The sequence below is a fragment of the Orycteropus afer genome, unplaced genomic scaffold, assembly GCF_000298275.1.
Source record: "Orycteropus afer afer isolate SDZICR_OR568_19922 unplaced genomic scaffold, OryAfe1.0 scaffold00483, whole genome shotgun sequence".
Lineage (NCBI taxonomy): Eukaryota > Metazoa > Chordata > Mammalia > Tubulidentata > Orycteropodidae > Orycteropus > Orycteropus afer.
Genome location: NW_006922070.1, coordinates 897444 through 915805, shown reverse-complemented (window position 1 = coordinate 915805; position 18362 = coordinate 897444). Strand labels below are relative to the sequence as shown.

General features: G+C 41.8%; 1 protein-coding gene across 1 annotated transcript in view; it reads right to left on the bottom strand.

Annotated features, from left to right (window-relative positions):
* The window catches only part of PDGFRL (platelet derived growth factor receptor like), a 64687-nt gene that overhangs the window by 11256 nt on the left and 35069 nt on the right, over positions 1-18362 (bottom strand). The window contains exon 3 of the mRNA XM_007954945.2: positions 2987-3138. Within this exon, the coding sequence (XP_007953136.1) occupies positions 2987-3138 (152 nt within the window). The remainder of the gene's footprint in view (positions 1-2986; positions 3139-18362) is intronic.

Here is an 18362-nt window from a genome sequence, read left to right as displayed (position 1 = left end):
AGTCAAGATCGGCAGGAAACATGTCAGGCTACTGATGAAGATCCAGCTACATGCAGGGTCCAAATGTGCCAAATAGTTGCAGACACCATCCTCAAAGTTGCTTCCTATATACTGGAAGCTGCCCACATCCCTAAGACAGCTATTCAGCTGCTCACAGTAGATTCCACCATGGAGCTGATTACCAGTCTCATCACGGGGAAGCACTATATCCAGCTGCCCAGCCACTCAAAACCAGACCCAACCAAGCTGACACATAACCTTAACTACCACAGCCTCCACAACTCAAATGAAGAACCCATAACCCTAATTAGATATTCTACTCAAGCAAACCCTTCAGTTTAAAATCTAAACCAACAGTGCTAATCTTGCCAAAGAATCTTCATTCTTCAATCTGAAGTATGTTATCAGTCGTCCAGAATATCAGACTCTTAATAGACTTAATTGGTTGTTTTTTCAACAGCTCCATATAATACAATTGGCACATGGGCAATTCTGGGTAGCACGTTCCAAAATGAAAGTTGGAAGGTATTGCCTATTAACAATAGTTAGCAATTCTCCTGAGCAACACCGGTTATGCTAGCTAGTGTTTCCCTGTCTGTCTTTCTATCTATCTACCCATCCATCACCTTGTCCCAGAGTTTAGGCAGTAACATTGGATCCAGGGTTAGAGAGTCAGGATATAGACAGTGATATTTTTATCTTCCAGAAATTAGGACTGATCTACCAATACTTTCCTTTGGGCAATCAAGAAACTCTGTTTGTTTTTTGTTTTTTAAATTTGATTTTGTTTGGTATAGTTATTTTCCCATGGCACATTATTTAAATCCTTTTATTTTCCCCTGGATCATTCTGATTAATTAATATTATATTACTTGTAAGTTTCAAATTGGTATAAGGTTTGAATCCTTACTTTGTCACTACAAGCCATGGAACATTATATACCTTGCCTTTTTGAGTCTCTGCATCAGCATCACTGTTTCTAAAATAAAAACAAAAAAACAAACTCATTGCCATTGAGTTGATTCTGATTCATAGTGACCTGCATTGGTTTTCCAAGGTTGTAAATCTTTACAGAAGCAGACTGCCCCATCTTTCTTTCATGGAGTGGCTGATGGGTTCAAACCAGCAACCTTTTGGTTATCAACCAAATTCCTTAACCACTCCACCACCAGAGCTCCTTATTAGAGGTAATAAAATTACCTCTACTTATTTCACAGGGGCTGTTGTTGGAGTGAAATGAAATATATTTGTGCATACTTTTGGAATTATAGAGTGCTCTACTAATGTATCTTCTTGACAGAGAGGAGAATTTTGGAAAGGAAGAGAAAAATACATAAGATTTTGCTAAAGCGTTAATTAATGACCAAGGAATAAGATCACTTGAGTCACAAGCTTAAGTTACTCTATGTCTGACAGGTAGATGGATTTAGGCACATGGACAAATCTCATAAAAGCACTCATCCAGATGCTAAGAAAGGGTTCTGGCTTCAACTGGAATTCATTGGACAATAACAGCATGAGGAGGGAGGGGCATTTGCAGGCTTCCTGAAGCTGTTCCAGACTTCTGAACCCTATTGAAGAACTTCATCCCCTAAACTTCAGAGTTTAGAGAGCTCTGCAGGGGAAGGAGACTGAAGAGCTATGCTGCAAAGCATGTTTCTTTGAGTGCAGGCTCCATCTGGCAAACACACACCTAGTGCTGCGGGGGAGAAGAGTTCTCCATTGACCTGCTTATTTTCAGGCACCTCACTCAGGCTCGAGTGACCTCCCAATCTAGAAGAATGTGCTGTTGTTGTCATCCTCGGTGTTTTGTCAAATTTTCTGGTATTTCAGCTGTAATACTGTGGTAATTAGTATTTGTGGACCAATAGCAATAACTTTTTTGAGAAAGAACTAGTAATTAAAAGAAGGAAAATGAGAAAAGGCTTCCAGTCAGTTATTAATAACACTGTAACTAATAACATAATTCAACATAGAAAGATTTTACAAAACAATTTTGTTGTTAGTATTTATATAATCTAAGAAATACTACATTTAAGCAATGTACAACTATTATTTATCATATGTTATTCTATGATTAAAGTTGATAATATAAATTACTGAGGATTCTGTATGGTCTGGTATGGGAGAAGGTCTATGGGGGTCAGGAGGAAGTGACACCATGAGTTACGATACTAGGTGACACCAGTCCTAGAGACACCACTGACCTCAACCCTTGGGATGTTTATCTCCAAAACTTTAGCTCATAGTACTCATAAGAACAAATGCACGGAAGCCTTGAGCCAGCCATCCTAGGAATATGGACTCTCCAAAAGGGAAATGATTGCAGGCGCTGAAAGCATAGTGAGTGAAAGTATGGAGCAGCTCTGTTCAGTAGAACTTTGTGTGATGATACTGTCTGTCCAGTATGATAGCTCCACCTAGCTACTGAACACTTGAAAAGTGGCTCCTTTGAGAAACTGATTTGCAATTTTATTTAATGAATTTGTATTTGAATTTAGATAGCCACAGGTGGTTGTTGTCAGTTAACTCATCGTGACCCCACATGACAGAGTAGAAGTGCCTTATAGAGTGTTCTTGGCTGTAATGTTTACAAAGCAGATTGCCAGGTCTTTCTCCCATGGAGCCGCTAGGTGTGTTCGAACAGCCAATCTTTGGGTTAACCATTGTGCCAACGTGTGGCTAGCAGCTTCCATGTTGGACAGTGTTGGTATAGACTCCAGAATCAGACCATTCTGGCTTCAAATCAGGTTCTGCCACTTACTTGTGTGACCTTGAATGACTTAATCCTTCTACACTTCAAACTTCCCATCTGAAAAGTAGGAATGATATTTGTGTTTACCCTAAAGAGACTGATCTGAAATAATCAATTTACTGCGCCCAAAGCCTGACAAACAATGAATGCTCAGATTGTGCTTTTTTTTCTTTTTTTCTAGGTCAAGTCAGGATGTTTGAAGAGCTGCACTAATGCACCAAAACATTTTACCTGTGAAAAAGATGTAGGTGGAGCTTGTTTTGGCCTGGTCATTTCTGCAGATGTAGCCGTCGCAGAGCTGTAACCAGCAGCTGAATTCGCCAGTGTCAGCTGCAGTGGAGTTGACCAGGGTCAGCTGGCCATAGCGCTCATGCTGCTTCACACTACCAATAAAAGACAAGAATGAAAGCCAGGTCAGGCCTAGGCCAGCACCTTGTAACCATCACTCTGTGCCCCATTGTTTTCCGACATAAATACCCCAGTAACTTGGGTGGACTGGAACAGCCGTCTCTGAGATTGCACAAACTAATAAAAGAGTATATTTTTGGGAAAAGGGTGTGTGGAAGGCAGAGAGAAAAGCCTTTCCTAGAGGAAAATAATAAATGACAATTGTGTTTTCCAGAAAGAGGAAATTCTCTTTGACCTCAGAACTGGGGTTTCCTTAAACAAAAGCACTGGTGCGTTAGCAACTCAGCCACAGAAGCTCAGACACAAAGCCCTGGGCTGGTGTTTTGCTCTTGGGTTTTGTTTCGAATGAATTCATTTAAATATCAGGAAAGACACAGCATTCTCCACTATCCAGAATCTCCACCTATCTATTGAAGGAAAAGACTCAGAATAAAAACTTGGAATCTAAGGGGTACTACATTATCATAATAAAATATTGAAACTTTTCTTTAGGCAAAAAAGAATTGTATTAGCTGTTAAGATGAGCCCCAAATATCCATCCCACCTCTGGCAAAGCGTTCAGAGCTCTTGGGCATGTGGACTTCTCCTTTGGCCTCAGTCCTTTATTTCCACTTTCATTTTCTCTTTTTCATCTTTTGTATTTTTATCTTATTGCATGATGAATATCTTTGCAAACCCCTTCAAGTCCTCTATGAAATAAGGAGAGCTATAAATAAATATTCACTATTATTAAACACTAATATTTATCTAGGAGCTCTGGTAGCATCGTGCCTAAGGCACTTGATTGCTAACCAGAAGGCTGGTGGTTCACACCCACCAGCCACTCTTCGGAAGGAAGATGGGGCAATCTACTTCCGTAGTGATACTGCCTCGGAAACCCAAGGAGGGGTCGTTATGAGTCGGGTCCGACTCGACGGCACATAACAACAAGAATATTTATCTAAGGGGCTCTGATGGTGCAGTGTAAGGCATTTGAGTACTAACCAGAAGGTTGGTGGTTCAAACCCACTAGGAGCTCCATGGAAGGAAGATGAGGCAATCTACTTCCGTAAGATTTACCACCTTGAAAACCCAGTGGGGGTCACTATCGGTCAAAATCCACTTATTGGCAGTGGGTAAGTTAGTATTCATCTAATTGTAATGGTAATTAATTGCATTGTATTGTGACAAGATTCCAGATGTATCATCACCCTTGGGATGAATGCTACCGGTGGCTTATGAGTCTCGGCTTATGAGAGATGCCAAGAGAAATGGTTTTAATTTGATGATGCATCTTGCATATTCAGATGTTGCACTTTGGGATCTGTGTACTTCAATGATACGATTGAGATTCTCCTGTTTTATCTTACAGCAGTGACAGTATCATTCACCACTTTAAATTTAGCACACAGAAAAATGTCTGGTGTGCTGGTCCTAATCACAGCTCTGTTTGGGTTCACTGCTGCATAGCTGTTGTGCCTACGAGTTAGTTCCGCCAAGAGGTGCCTCCGTACTCCCACTCTATCAACTGCCTCCTTTAAACTGAACGGAAATCTGTCCTCCTTCAGGAAGCATCTAATTAGGATTGATGTTCCCCTAGTGGAGTAATTGTCTCCCTTGTTCTCTACTCCTGGGATACTCCCAGCTTCCTGTTATTACAAAGTACAAACTTTAAAGACAGACTGTGTCGTATTTGTTTTATGACAAAATACGGTAAGAATTCCATAAAAAAGAGTGGCTTGAAATTGAATTGAACTAGCACTAGAACTGGAAATAACCTTGTAAAGCAGGGATCCAGCTCTTTATTTTGCAGATGATGAAACTGAATTTCAGACAGCAAACCTCACTTCCCTGAGACCACAGATGGTGAATGGCTAAACAAGTCTTCCTTGAATCATTAAATAAGAAAATGCATATTAAGCATTTCATGCAGTGACTGGTTCATAGTATTATCCTAATTATATCTTAATGACTAAGTACAGACTAGCAATAGTTACTGGGGGGGGGGGAGCTCTGGTAGCATAGTGGCTAAGACACTTGCCTGCTAACCAGACGGCTGGAGGTTCAAACCCACCAGCCACTCCTCGGAAGGAAGGTTGGGCAATCCTACTTCCGTAGTGATACTGCCTCGGAAACCCAAGGAGGGGTCGCTATGAGTCGGAGCCGACTCGACGGCACATAACAACAACAACAACAACTACTACAATGGCAAATAATACCAGCTTGTGACAGTGCAGTGAATAAAAACCAGTCAACGTTTAAGGTATTAAAAACAAGTTATGGAGTTTAAATTCATATAAAAGAAAAGATCAGAGAAAACTTAAGTGAGTCCTTAGAACTCAGATGGGAACTCTGAAGAGAGATTGGACACTGTGGTTTGGTTGGTTGAAGGCAGCTTTATGGAGAGGTGAGACAAGTTGGACTTTTAAAGTGGAATGATGAGGAAGAGTAAAGGGACTGAGAAGGGATGAGGGTGGCTTGCTTAAGGAACTAACTACAAGCCCCAGGAGGACTGGAATCTGGTCTGCTCTGCTCCCTGCTATGGCCCTGTACTTAACACAGTGTCTCATGGGTGGAAGGCACTCAATAATGATTTGTGGATTTAATCCATTAATTACATACAGAATGAAGCAGAGGTAATGGGTGGGATCATGGTATGTTGAGAACAGCCAGAGGGGTGTGTGTTTTACTTACTAAACAGCAGGGAAATAGTTTTGGAGGTGGGAAGTGATGGGATCACTCACCCCATGGCAAGTGCTAAGAGAATGGGAGTGGGAGAGCAAGAGAGAGAGAGAAGATGAGAGGGTATTCCAACGATGAGCAAGAGGTGCTGGGTCCTGCACTGGTGTTAGTGGTGGAAATGAGGGAAATCCAAGGAATGTGTTTTTTTGGAGAAAATTTATGATAAATGATGTATAGGGGATGAGTGAAAAAGATAATCAGTACAAGAGATAATAAATTTGTATTCCTGTGAGCCAGAAAGAATGGGCTCGTACTCACCTGAAACGGAAGAGACAGTAGATTGAGGTAGCCAAACATGGTAGACTAACTACTGGAGATTTTGAATTTGTGATAAAATATGGGCCCTTTAAGTGGAAAAGTCCTATGAGTAGCTGGAAATGCAGACCTAGCCCAGAGGAGATAAAACAACACTAGCTTTGTATTTTGAAGAGTCACCTACATTGTGGTAATGTGAGGATAAAGATTTTTGCTTTGTTAAGCCTGACTCTATATTGCTAGAATAAGAAGCCATATTTCCAGTTAAGATGCCATTTCTTTAAAATCTGACTTTATAATCAACTTGCTCTCTCTCTAAGATACAGTTATTAGTTCCTGCTGTACCCTGTGATCTAAGACAGGGCCATCTGTGTCAATAAAGGCTCTGTTCTGGTTACCTAATACCACTCTGACAGGAATGTACCACAAATGGGATGCCTTGAAGAAACAAGAGTTTATTCTCTTACAGTTTGGAGGCTTTAAGTCCAAGTTTAAAGTGCCAGGCTCTAGGGGCTGGGTGAAAGCCCCTCAACCTTGAACTTCAGCTCTGCCTGCTGCTCTTGGCCCACGGAAGCTGTTGGCTTTTCTTCACTCAGACAGCTGCTGGCTGCTGAGACTGACAAACCCAAGGTTGACAAGTACAAAGGCACAGTCCCAATGTGCCAAACCACATGGCAGGCCACTAATTTAACTTCATTGAAAGTCCCAAGGCCAGCAGAGCATGGCAGGCTGCTGAACAAAGACATGCCTACATGCAGGGTTCAAGCATGCCATAAGATGGAGACTGTTTTCCAAGGCTTCTCCTCATATACCAGAAGCAGACCTTATCCCTAAGGCAGCTACTCAGCTGCTCACAGTAGATTCCATCATGGAGTTTGTGGTGGTTGTGTTTGTGTGTCAACTTGGCTAGGCTTGGTTGAGTGGCTGGGCAGCTAGATGTAGTATTCTCCATGATGAGACTGGAAATCAACTCCGTGGTGGAATCAACTATGAGCAGCTGAGTAGCTGCCTTTGGGTATGTGGTCTGCTTCCTGTATATAAGGAGAAGTTTTGAGAATGGTCTCTAGCCTATGGCATGCTTGGACCCTGCATGTAGCCTTGTTGTTGCTCAACAACCTGCTATGCTCTGCCAACCTTGGGACTTACAATGGACTTAAGTTAATGGCCTGCTGTGTGGTTTGGTAACATCGGGACTGTGCCTTTTTATTTGTCAACCTTGAAGCTTCTCAGCCTCAGCAGCTAGCAGCTGTCTGAGTGAAGAAACGCCTCTAGCTCCCGTGGGCCAGGAGCAGGAAGCAGAGCTGGACCTCTAGGTTGAGGGGCTTTCACCCAGCCCCTAGAGCCTGGCACTTTGAACTTGGACTTAAAGCCTCCAAATTGTAAGAATAAACTCCTATTTGTTAAGGCCATCCCATTTGTGGTATACTTCTTGTCAGAGCGGTACCAGGTAAGCAGAACAAAATTGATTACCAATCACATCATGGGGAATACTACATCCAGCTGCCCAGCCACTCAACCAGTCCCAGCCAAGCTGACACACAAACTGAACTACTACAGGCTCCTAGGCTGGACTTTGGCACTGACCACCTGGACTTTGACAAACACTGATGATACCTCTTAAGGATTACCTGACTGCTGGGAACTCAAAAGGAACATTCCTTTATTAATTACTCATTGTTCTATCTAACTTTTGGAAAATTGTTAACCAAACTCATTGCATGCTGTGTCTCTTTTCTGTTAGTATAAGAATCCCTGATTGTAAGTGCTGAGCAGAGCGGGCATTTTTGAAGTCATTGACATCCATTCCATCCATCTCTCTCGTTAGTGCACCTTCTGATTAAAACTCTCTTCTTCTCCTTGAACTCTGGTGTGGATTACTGGCTGTGCCACTCCAGGGCCAGACACCATCATTTTTTGGATAACAGTAAGAGTAGAAGCCAAAGGAATGAATGAAGTCAATGTGAAAAAAAATGGAAGAGAAAGAGATTGCCAAGGACAAAATTGAGAGTCAAAACTATAGAGGATCAGGAGGGAAAGAAGTAAATAGAAAGGAGAATCAAGAAAGGGTATCATCAAGGAGGCCACAGGAGAGATTCAGGAAGCAGATGCTTGACAGTGCCAGATGCCTTTAACAGAGAATCATGAAAATAAACACATGCACATCTCATTTGACAGAATGAAAGCCTCCAATAACCATCAAAATGGCAATTTCAATTGATTAAAAAATGAAAAACGGGAGAGAAAATAGAGGTAGAGATCTCCCTGTGTAGACCATAAAATCTGGCCACATTCCAATAGAGCTCAAAATGTAAGGTTCACACTCTCATAGGTACAGAATCAGTAGGTAACCAACAAATATTCATTAAGCACTTTCTCCAGACCTAGTACTGACTAGCACTGAAGCCATGGAAAGTATAACCATTCCTACCCTACCCGGAAAGTAATTGAACACATAAAAATTTAGCACTTGGGAATAACCCTACCTCCACCATGAAATCTGCATGCTGTATCTTTAGCAGGATTGGGGGTGGAAGGAAGGAAATAGATTGGAAAACATTTCTGGATTTTTCCACCCCCTCTTATATGCAAACAATATAATACAGGAAACAAATTATTTAGCAGGATTACAGTTACAATGCCTGGATTTAGAATTTCCATTTCTACTAATGGCCTCACACTGTCCAGACAGCAAGCTACCCGAGGGAATGGAACATGACCTAAGGCCTCCGGGGGCAGTGCCTGTGACAGGATATGGAGACAAGGACTCATTGAGCCCACAGAGCTGCTGTCAGTATGGACATGTTTCCCTCAAAGGCTCTTCCCTTCTCTAGTAACCACCCAACAACACACAAAGGGATAGAAGTGGAGGATGTGAGGTTTGGGTGGAGCAAAAAGAGGTGCTACAACAGAGTGCTCAGAAAAAGTGCAGTGTAATAAGCAAAACTTACATTGATTGAAAGTAGCCCTGAACTTCACACACATTAGCTTACCTCAATTGGTTCTTCTTCTCAACTAGCCCTTCCAGATCTGATCCTCAGTGAGCTCAGTGATGGACAAGTCCAGGTGTCAAAGAGCATGTGTTCCAAAGTTATGATTGTGTGTGTGTGACTCTTCCAATGGACGCCAATGTCCTTTACAACATTGGTTCCATTTCCCATCAGTGGAGGCCTGAAGGTTTCCTGCATGAAGTTCCCTGCTCCCTTCTGGAGGTGACCTACTTCATGGAATGGCACAGAGGAGGGGCTGCCAGCTATCAAAGTCAGAGACCATAAAGGACATGGCATCTCACCCAGGTACTGAGCAGTGAAGAATAAAGATAAACACATGACCATGGTAGGATCTGTGTGGCTTCTCTCTCCCCCCACCCCCACCCCACCAACTGTTGCAACCAACATAGCCCTCTCTACAAGCCAAGAGCAAGAGGTATGCCCTGAGTTACAAGATAATTATTCATAATTATTCACTTGTTCCATACATGTTGTTAAGCATTTTACACATTTTGACTTATTTAATCTTCATAACAGCCCTGTGAGGTAGATGCTATGATTATAGGTATCCCTCATTTTTCAAAAGTTCACTCTATGCTGTGGCTTTTATTCTGACTCATGGCAAACTCCACGTATGCACAGTAGAACTGCTCCATAGGGTTTCCAAAGCCATGATCTTACAGAAGCAAATTGCCAGGCTTGTTTTCTGAGGCACTTCTGGGTGGGTTTGGACTGCCAACCTTTCAGCTAGTAGTCAAGGGCTTAATCATTTGCACCACCCAGGGACTCCTCCATACATATTTAATGAGTGCTGATTAAGTAAGAGGTACTAGAGGAGGAAGGGAGAGATTCAATACTGTCTAGAGTTCCTTGCTTCTAAGTCCTCCTATACAAAGGTCTAGGAATTGTGAGTAGGGCAATTAAGAAAGGCTTTAGGGCTGAGCAGGTCTTAGAAGAAGGGAAGGATTTCAATATACTCAAATAGGTGGTCAAGTATTTCAAGGAAGAGATCACCTGAGAGGAGACATAAGGCAGGTTCCGGGCATAATGAAGAGATGTCTGCCTGGAACACAGGTGGGCTGAGGACTGATGAGAGCAGGTATGATGTGTGGTGAGCTTTGGAGACACACAGACCAGATTTAAATCCCAGCTCCACCATGACCTTCAAATCTTTAGATGGAACTCGTGGTCTTCCACAGTCTGGCCCCACCTTGCTCTTCAGGCGGTTAGTCACAAAGGCAGTAATTGCTAACTCTTATGAAGTTCCAGGCATCGTGCTAAGACTTGGAACAGCACTTGACACAGAGAAAGTACTCAATAAATTTTGTTATTGTTGTTTGCCGTCTAGTCGGACTCGACTTATAGCAACCCCTCCTTAGGTTTCCGAGGCAGTATCACTACGGAAGTAGAATGCCCAACCTTCCTTCTAAGGAGTGGCTGGTGGGTTTGAGCCACCAGTCTTCTGGTTAGCAGTCAAGTGCCTTAGGCACTATACTACCAAAGCTCTTCAATAAATTTTAGCTATTATTTTTATTATCTCTTTTAGTCCTCACAGCCAACATTTGGATGGAGGAGCTGTTTTTCCCCTTGTACTGATGAGAAAACTGAAGCTTAGGGAAGTAACTTGTCCAAGGTCACTCAGCTAATAAGTATTTGAGTTTCTAATAAGTGTCATATAGATGCAAGTTATAAATGTTTGTAAATGAAAATTCAGGGATTCCCATTCTACCAAAGTGAAATGAACTGAAACAATTTTGTAACTAGTTTGCAAAACCTGTTAAACATGGTAGTGTGTGTATACACATACATACACATGAAACAAAAATATGGAAGGTCTGATTAAACTGCTAAGTATTATTCATGATACTCCATTTGGTATTTAATTGGACAATAAACCATCCAGTGATTAAAGGGCAGAGAAACTACCAGTTATTTAGCATCTACTACATAACTAATGCACCATCTGTCTTTCAGTTTGTCATACTGTGGTGGCTTGTGTGTTGTTATGAAGCTAGAGGCTATGCCACCAGTGTTTCAAATACTAGCAGGGTCACCCATGGTGGACAGCTTTCATCAGAGCTTCTAGACTGACAGACTGGGAAGAAGGATGGGCCATCAACTTCTCAAAAAAATTGGCCACTGAAAACCTTATGAACAACAGTGAAATAATGTCTGATACATGCATGTGAAAGTTGGATAATGAATAAGGAAGACCAAAGAAGAGTTGATGCCTTTGAATTATGCTGTTGGTGAAGAATAATGAAAGTACCATGGACTGCCAGAAGAACAAAAAAAAATCTGTTCTGGAAGAAGTGCAGCTGGAACGTTCCTTGGAAGCAAGAATGGCCAGACTTTGCCCAACCTACTTTGGTCAGACGCATCCATTCCCTGGAAAAGGATATCATGCTTGGTAAAGTGGAGGGTCAGCAAAAAAGGGGAAGAGCCTTAGCAAGATGGTTTGACACAGTGTTTGACCTAAAGCACAATAAAAAAAGGGGGGGGGGGAGAATTGTTTGCAACAGTGGTTGCAACGATGGGTTTAAGTATAGCAAGGATTGTAAGGATAGCACATGACCAGGCAGTGTTTCATTCTGCTGTACATAGGGTCACTATGCGTCGGAGCCAACTTGACGGCACCTAGCAACAACATAACTAACAGTACCCAAGGTACCTATAACTTTTTCTCAACCCCATGCAATTATGATGATACTACTAATAATAGCTAAAATGTATTTAGTGTTAAGAATGTGCAGTTGTTGTTAGGTGCCATCGAGTCCATTTTAACTCATGGTGACCCATGTGACAGAGCACAACTACCCCAGAGGGTCTTCTAGGCTGTCATTTTACAGGAGCAGATCACCAGGTTTTTCTTCCATTGGGTGGGTATTGTAAGAGACATTCTTCTGAACCTTTGACCAACATAAGATCTTGAATGAAATCGGTGCCTCTGCTATATTCAGTAGAATTAAAACTGAAGTTAACAATGCCTGACCTTTAGGCTCTTTATCTGGCTAACAACCAGGCAGCTGGGGAGCTACTTTCTCTGTGGTCAGGTCAGAATGTTGAAGGAATGCAATCTAAGGAATGAGTCTTAACAGAAACACATTTCCCTAAAATGGCCTTAAGAAATATTCCTTTTGAGAAAGAAGGGCTGCTTATGCACAGGGAGACAGCTCAGGGGGCAGGAGAGTATGGAAGGATGGACACTGGGAAGAGGTAACTATAGGAAGGAAGTGGGAGGGGAGCTGTTGCATTGTGGTAAACTGTGGTCAATGTCATGAGACAAAGTGTATGTGAACTCCTGTATGGAAAGTGAATTTGCTCTGTAAATCTTCACCCAAATCACAATTAAAAAAAAAAAAAAGAAAGAAAGAAATATTCCTTTCATTATAGGGACACAGAAATAATGTCTCAGGGAAAAGACCATGGACAACAACCCATTGTCTAAACCCCCCAGGCAATTAGAAAAGTTTCACTAGAGCAAGCAGTTTCTAAGGAAGGGGTTATGGTGCCAAGCCCTGATACCAGGCATCCCCCAAAAATGCTTTACATTAAACTAGATGTTTTCTACATGTTTTGGAAGTTATACATTGAAAACATTTTGTGACTCTGATTGTAAATCTCTGTGCCCAGTGAACTCCTATAATTAACTCCTGTAACCAATCCCTGTATACCACCTCTAATTGTAGCCACTTCCCCACTTCGTTTAACCCTTCCGTTTGTGACTTCAACTGATGACTAGCCAATCCATGATTTTGTTATAATTTCCTGCTTTGGCCCTATATCTGTCCCTGCCTTAAACCCTTTCTCTGGGACTCACTAGTTTACACTTGTGCAGGCTGGTGATTTCCTCCATTCAAATGGTTTCTCTTCTATAATAAATCCTCTTTAAAATTTCTTTCAAAAGGTTTAGGTTTTTCTCTTCAACAATTTGAACCTCCAAACTTGCAGTTAGCAATCAAGTGCTTAACTGTTGCACTACCAGGGCTCTTTGAATATGTGGTTGTTGTCATTGTTGTTATGTGCTGTCGAGTTGACCCGACTCATAGAGACCCCTCCTTGGATTTCTGAGGCAGTATCACTATGGAGGGAGTTCTGGTAGCATAGTGCCTAAGGCACTTGACTCCTAACCAGAAGGTTGGCAGTTCAAACCCACCAACCACTCCTCAGAAGGAAGGTTGGGCAATGTACTTCCGTAGTGATACTGCCTCGGCAACCCAAGGATGGGTTGCTATGGGTCGAGTCCGACTTGATGGCACATAACAACAACAACAACATCACTATGGAAGTAGATTGCCCAACCTTCCTTCCGAGGAGTGGCTGGTGGGTTTGAACTGCCAGCCTTCTGGTTACCAGTCAAGTGCCTTACGCACTACACTACTCTGTCTTAAGCATTTTACCCATTTTCACTTAACAGTTCTGTAAGGTGGAGGCTCTGCCAGTATTCATGCTTTTTTAAAGTTAGCCTTATGCTACTTTGCTTTTATGAAAGACCTACATTAGTACCTGTTTTCACTAACCAAAAAAATCCAAAGAGGATTTTCAGTTTTACAAAAAAAAAAAAAAAAAGCAAAACTAGCATTTGTTTAGCAGCAACCCATTAAAGAAGCAGCACGAACTCTGAGCACTAACAGTGGCATCACCAAGCTCCTTCCCAGGAATAACACTCAGGCTCCATAGCTTTGAACTGTGTTTGTGAACATTATATTAGTGTTATTTTAGGTTTTATGTGTTTTTTGGTATGATTTGATATGTTATTTTTAGGTCTTAGAATGCTCAAAAAAATTTTCCATATAATCTAATGGTAATTGCTTCTTCACTTTATGCCATTTCAATTTACAAAAGGATTCATAGGAACGTTCCACTTTTGGATAGTTAGGAATATGAGCAAACTGAGGGGGAGAGGTTAGGTAGATTTCCCAAAGCCACATAGTAAATCATAGCGACCCCTCCTTGGGTTTCCGAGGCGGTATCACTATGGAAGTAGATTGTCCAACCTTCCTTCCGAGGAGGGGCCGGTGGGTTTGAACCTCCAGCCTTGTGGTTAGCCGTCAAATGCCTTAGGCACTACACAACCAGAGCTCCCACATAGTAAATGTTGAAACCACTGGAGAAGAGTTTGTGGCTCATTTTAAATAACTTGCTGAGGGCCACTCAACTATTATAAACCACATTTTTCTGCCTGGAGTCATATTCTTTTCACTGACCCTGTATTGCCTCCATTGGTATAATGCAAAGATAAAGGGTAAGGTGAAATGATGCAATCAATTATCTTCCTTATTCAACATTCATTTCAAATATTAATTATTCAGCTTCTACCACCTGCAAGGAAATGTACCAATTATCAAGGGATATAAAGATTCATGAGTATTTGCTTCTCCATGTTTCAAGTGTTTGTAAGTCAGGGCCTGTGTTTACTCTAAAAGTCTGTTTTAAGAATGTGTCAGAAAATAATTGCTCCATGACATGCTAGGAAAGGAGCCATAACAACAGAATACAAATCCAAGGAAACAGACAGCTGGGAAAGATGTATCAAAGCTGTCACAGTTTATGATGACTAAAAAAGAAAGAAAAATTAAATATGTATGAGAACCTAGTAGTTAATCAAAAATGCAAGCTGAGCAACTGTATTCAAAGTAAATACAGTTCCACCAAAGGGATTGGGTTGCTTGCTAATAATGTAAATAAGTTGTATGGCACCCTTGAGGGGTTGGGACCATGCAGATAAGGTATATGGAACATTAAGGAGAGGATTGGTCAGTTTTGCAATCCCTCTAGGCTTAAAATGAGCCATTCCAAAGGCAGAAAGGGGACTTGAGCACAACCAAGAAGAGACTGGAGTGGAGTGTTTCCTTTGGACCCTATATCCCTGTGCTGGGAACCTCCTAGACCCAGTAGACAGACAGAGGGAGAGAGAGTGCGCTATAACACAACAGACGGTGAGAAGCAGTGACAGATAAACAGCTACAGCAGAGGCAGCAAAACCAGGAGATGAGCAAGAGATGGCCCAGTGGGCAGGAGCTGAGCACCTTAGGGTAGGAGGCTTGCTGATGGAGTGGGTTACCTCTGGGCACTTGATGGAGCTAAGCTTGCCAACCCACAAAGCTAGGTATCTGGGCACCTTTGCTAAGGCTCACTGGTGGAGTGGGGTGCCTCTGGGCACTTACTGGTGGAACTAAAGAACTTTATGATACTAGCATGAGCAGGCCCCATGTAGGGCCCAGCAGCAGAGGGAAAGAATAGGCTACCCTTATAAAGATTAAAACAAAATTAAAAAACTCTATCCTGAGTCATTTCTGATCCTAAATTGTATCCTGTTGTTGTTGTTGTTATGTGCCATTGAATTGAGTCTAACTCATAGTGACCTGATATACAGCAGAACACAATACTGCCCAGTCCTGCACTATCCTCACAATTGTTTTTGTGTTTGAGCCTATTGTTGCAACCATGGTATCAATACATCTCATTGAGTATCTTCTTCTTTTAGTCTGACCCTCTACTTTACCAAGTGTGATGTCCTTGTCCAGTGACTGGTCCCTCCTGATAACATGCCCAAAGTAAGTGAAACAAAGTCTTGCCATCCTTGCTTCTAAGAAAATTTCTGGTTGTACTTTTTCCAAGACAGATTTGTTTTTTCTTCTGGCAGTCCATAGTATATTCAGTAGCCAGCACCATAATTCAAAGGCATCAATTCTTTGGACTGTAACCTGTTATTTCCCTAATAAACCCCATAATTGTGAGTACTGTCCGTGAATTCTGTGTGGTTATTGAAATGAATTACTGAACCCAGCGGAGAAGTAGAAAGTGCTGTGGGATGAGGGTGAGGGCTGTGTCAGAACTGGTAAAAGGTTGGAGAGAGGAGGTATGTCTGATAATGATTTTCCTGCTCCTTTGTCAAGTTCTGGTAGCATTGTGCCTAAGGCATTTGACTGCTAACCAGAAGGCTGATGGTTCAAACACACCAGCCGCTGCTCGGAAGGAAGATTGGGCAATCTACTTCCATAGTGATAACTGCTTCGGAAACCCACGGAAGGGTCACTATGTGTCGGATCTGACTTGACATCAGTGAGTTTTGTTTTCTTTTTTTGGTTTGTTAAGTTAGACGAGAAGGTCTGACTGCTCCACCACACCATTTTAACATCACATCACATCATTTACATTATACTGTATTAATACCTTCCTGATCTCTGGTGGCATAGTGCCTAAGACTTTTGACTGCTAACCACAAGGTTGGCAGTTCAAACCCACCAGCCACTCCTCGGAAGGAAGGTTGGTCAGTCTACTTCCACAGTGATACTGCCTCGGAAACCCAAGGGGGTCGCTATGAGTCAGATCTGACTCAATGGAAATGAGTTTTTTTGAGTTAGAGCAGTAACCCTGTCCTATACTTGCCCACCAACCACTCCTTGGAAGGAAGATGAGGCAATCTACTTCCGTAGTGATACTGCCTTGGAAACCCAAGGAGGGGTCGCTATGATTCGAGTCCAACTTGATGGCATAGAACAACAACAACAACATACTTGCCTCTATTGTCCATAGCCTTCCACATGAGATAGTGTTATGCAAACAGCAACTACAGGTGACCAGATGCAAAAGAAAATAAAATTCAATGAGTGAAAATGAGTTGAATAACTTATCCCAGGTCCTGACTCCTCAGCCACCATTTTAGTTGACAAGAATTAACTGAAGGGAAGTCAGTACATTTGGAACTAGAAAGAACCTAAGAGGTCATCTGGTTGGAACCCTCACCTCACAGAGACCAGTTGACTCATCCAAGGTCACATGGTCAGTTAGAGTCAGAGCTGGGAATGGGGTCCCGAGGGGCTCCTGAGAAAAGAGAGGCTGGCATGTTTCCCACTGTGCACTGAACAGAAGCCTGTGTCTGTTATTTCAACTAAACCACCAAATCTTGATCCAAATGAGTGACTCAGAGGAAGCCTATCAATGTAAGTTAACAGAACTTAGCACTTTGGATTCACAATATAGAGAAATCATAGAAATAACAAAGATTATTCTCATGTAATGTGGGAATGAGGTCATCTTTTAAACTTTGCACCCATATATGTAGGGGCTATTCATTCATAAAGTCACATTATTATCTTTCTGGAAATCCTAATCTTACTGTGTACTATATAGAATATGTACTATATAAACCCACTAGCACTTCTCTGTTGATAACATGAAAAAAGACATCCCCAGCTCACTTAGCTGAATGTTCCCTGCCAAAACTGAGGGGAAAATAAGTCCTGGAAGAGAAGTGAGTGACAAAAGACAATGGAGCAAGTCTCCACCATCCTTGTGAGAAAAACAAGCTGTGAATTACCAATAAGCAGGCCCACAGCCACAGTCAGCATATTATGGCCAAGTTATAATAGTGAATGCAGAGACCACAGGGCTGGAGCTCATTTGCACCTGGCACAATGAATTCACTGCAGAGAGAGGAGTCTCCCCATTGTGCCAACATTTTCAAGGTACCCTTTCATGCTAATGCCACTTTGACAGTTAATCTTCTGAACATCTGAAATCTAAAGAAATAGACTGCTTTATTGGTGTAAAGACTTGGCAGGTGTTGGGATTATGTCCAAATATAGTTTACTTTTACTAAAAGCTATGTGAACTTGAGAAAGCCTCTTAGCCTGTTTGGGCCTCAACATATCATTTGTAAAATGTAGAGTATAGGACAGATCAACATACCCAAAACTGGCTGCATATTGCAGTCCTATAGAGAGAAGAAATGGAATGCATACCGATTGATATTCTAGGCATTAGTGAGCTGAAATGGACTAGTTTTGGCCATTTTGAATCAGACAACCATATGATCTACTATGCCAGGAATGACAAATTGAAGAAGAATGGCAGGGCATTCATCATCACAAAGGATGTTTTGAGATCTGTCCTGAAGTACAATGCTGCCAGTGATAGGATAATATCCATATGTCTACAAGGAAGACCAGTTAATACCTCTATTATTCAAATTTATGCACCAACCTCCAAAGCCAAAGATGAGGAAATTGATGATTTTTATCCACTTCTGCAGTCTGAAATTGACTGAATATGCAATCAAGATCTGTTGCTTATCACTGGTGATTAGAATGCAAAAGTTGGAAACAAGGAAGGGTCACTGGTAGTTGGAAAATTTGGCCTTGGTGACAGAAATAATGCTGGAGATTGCATGATAGAATTTTGCAAGACCAACGATTTATTCATTGCAAATACCTTTTTTCAACAACACAAAT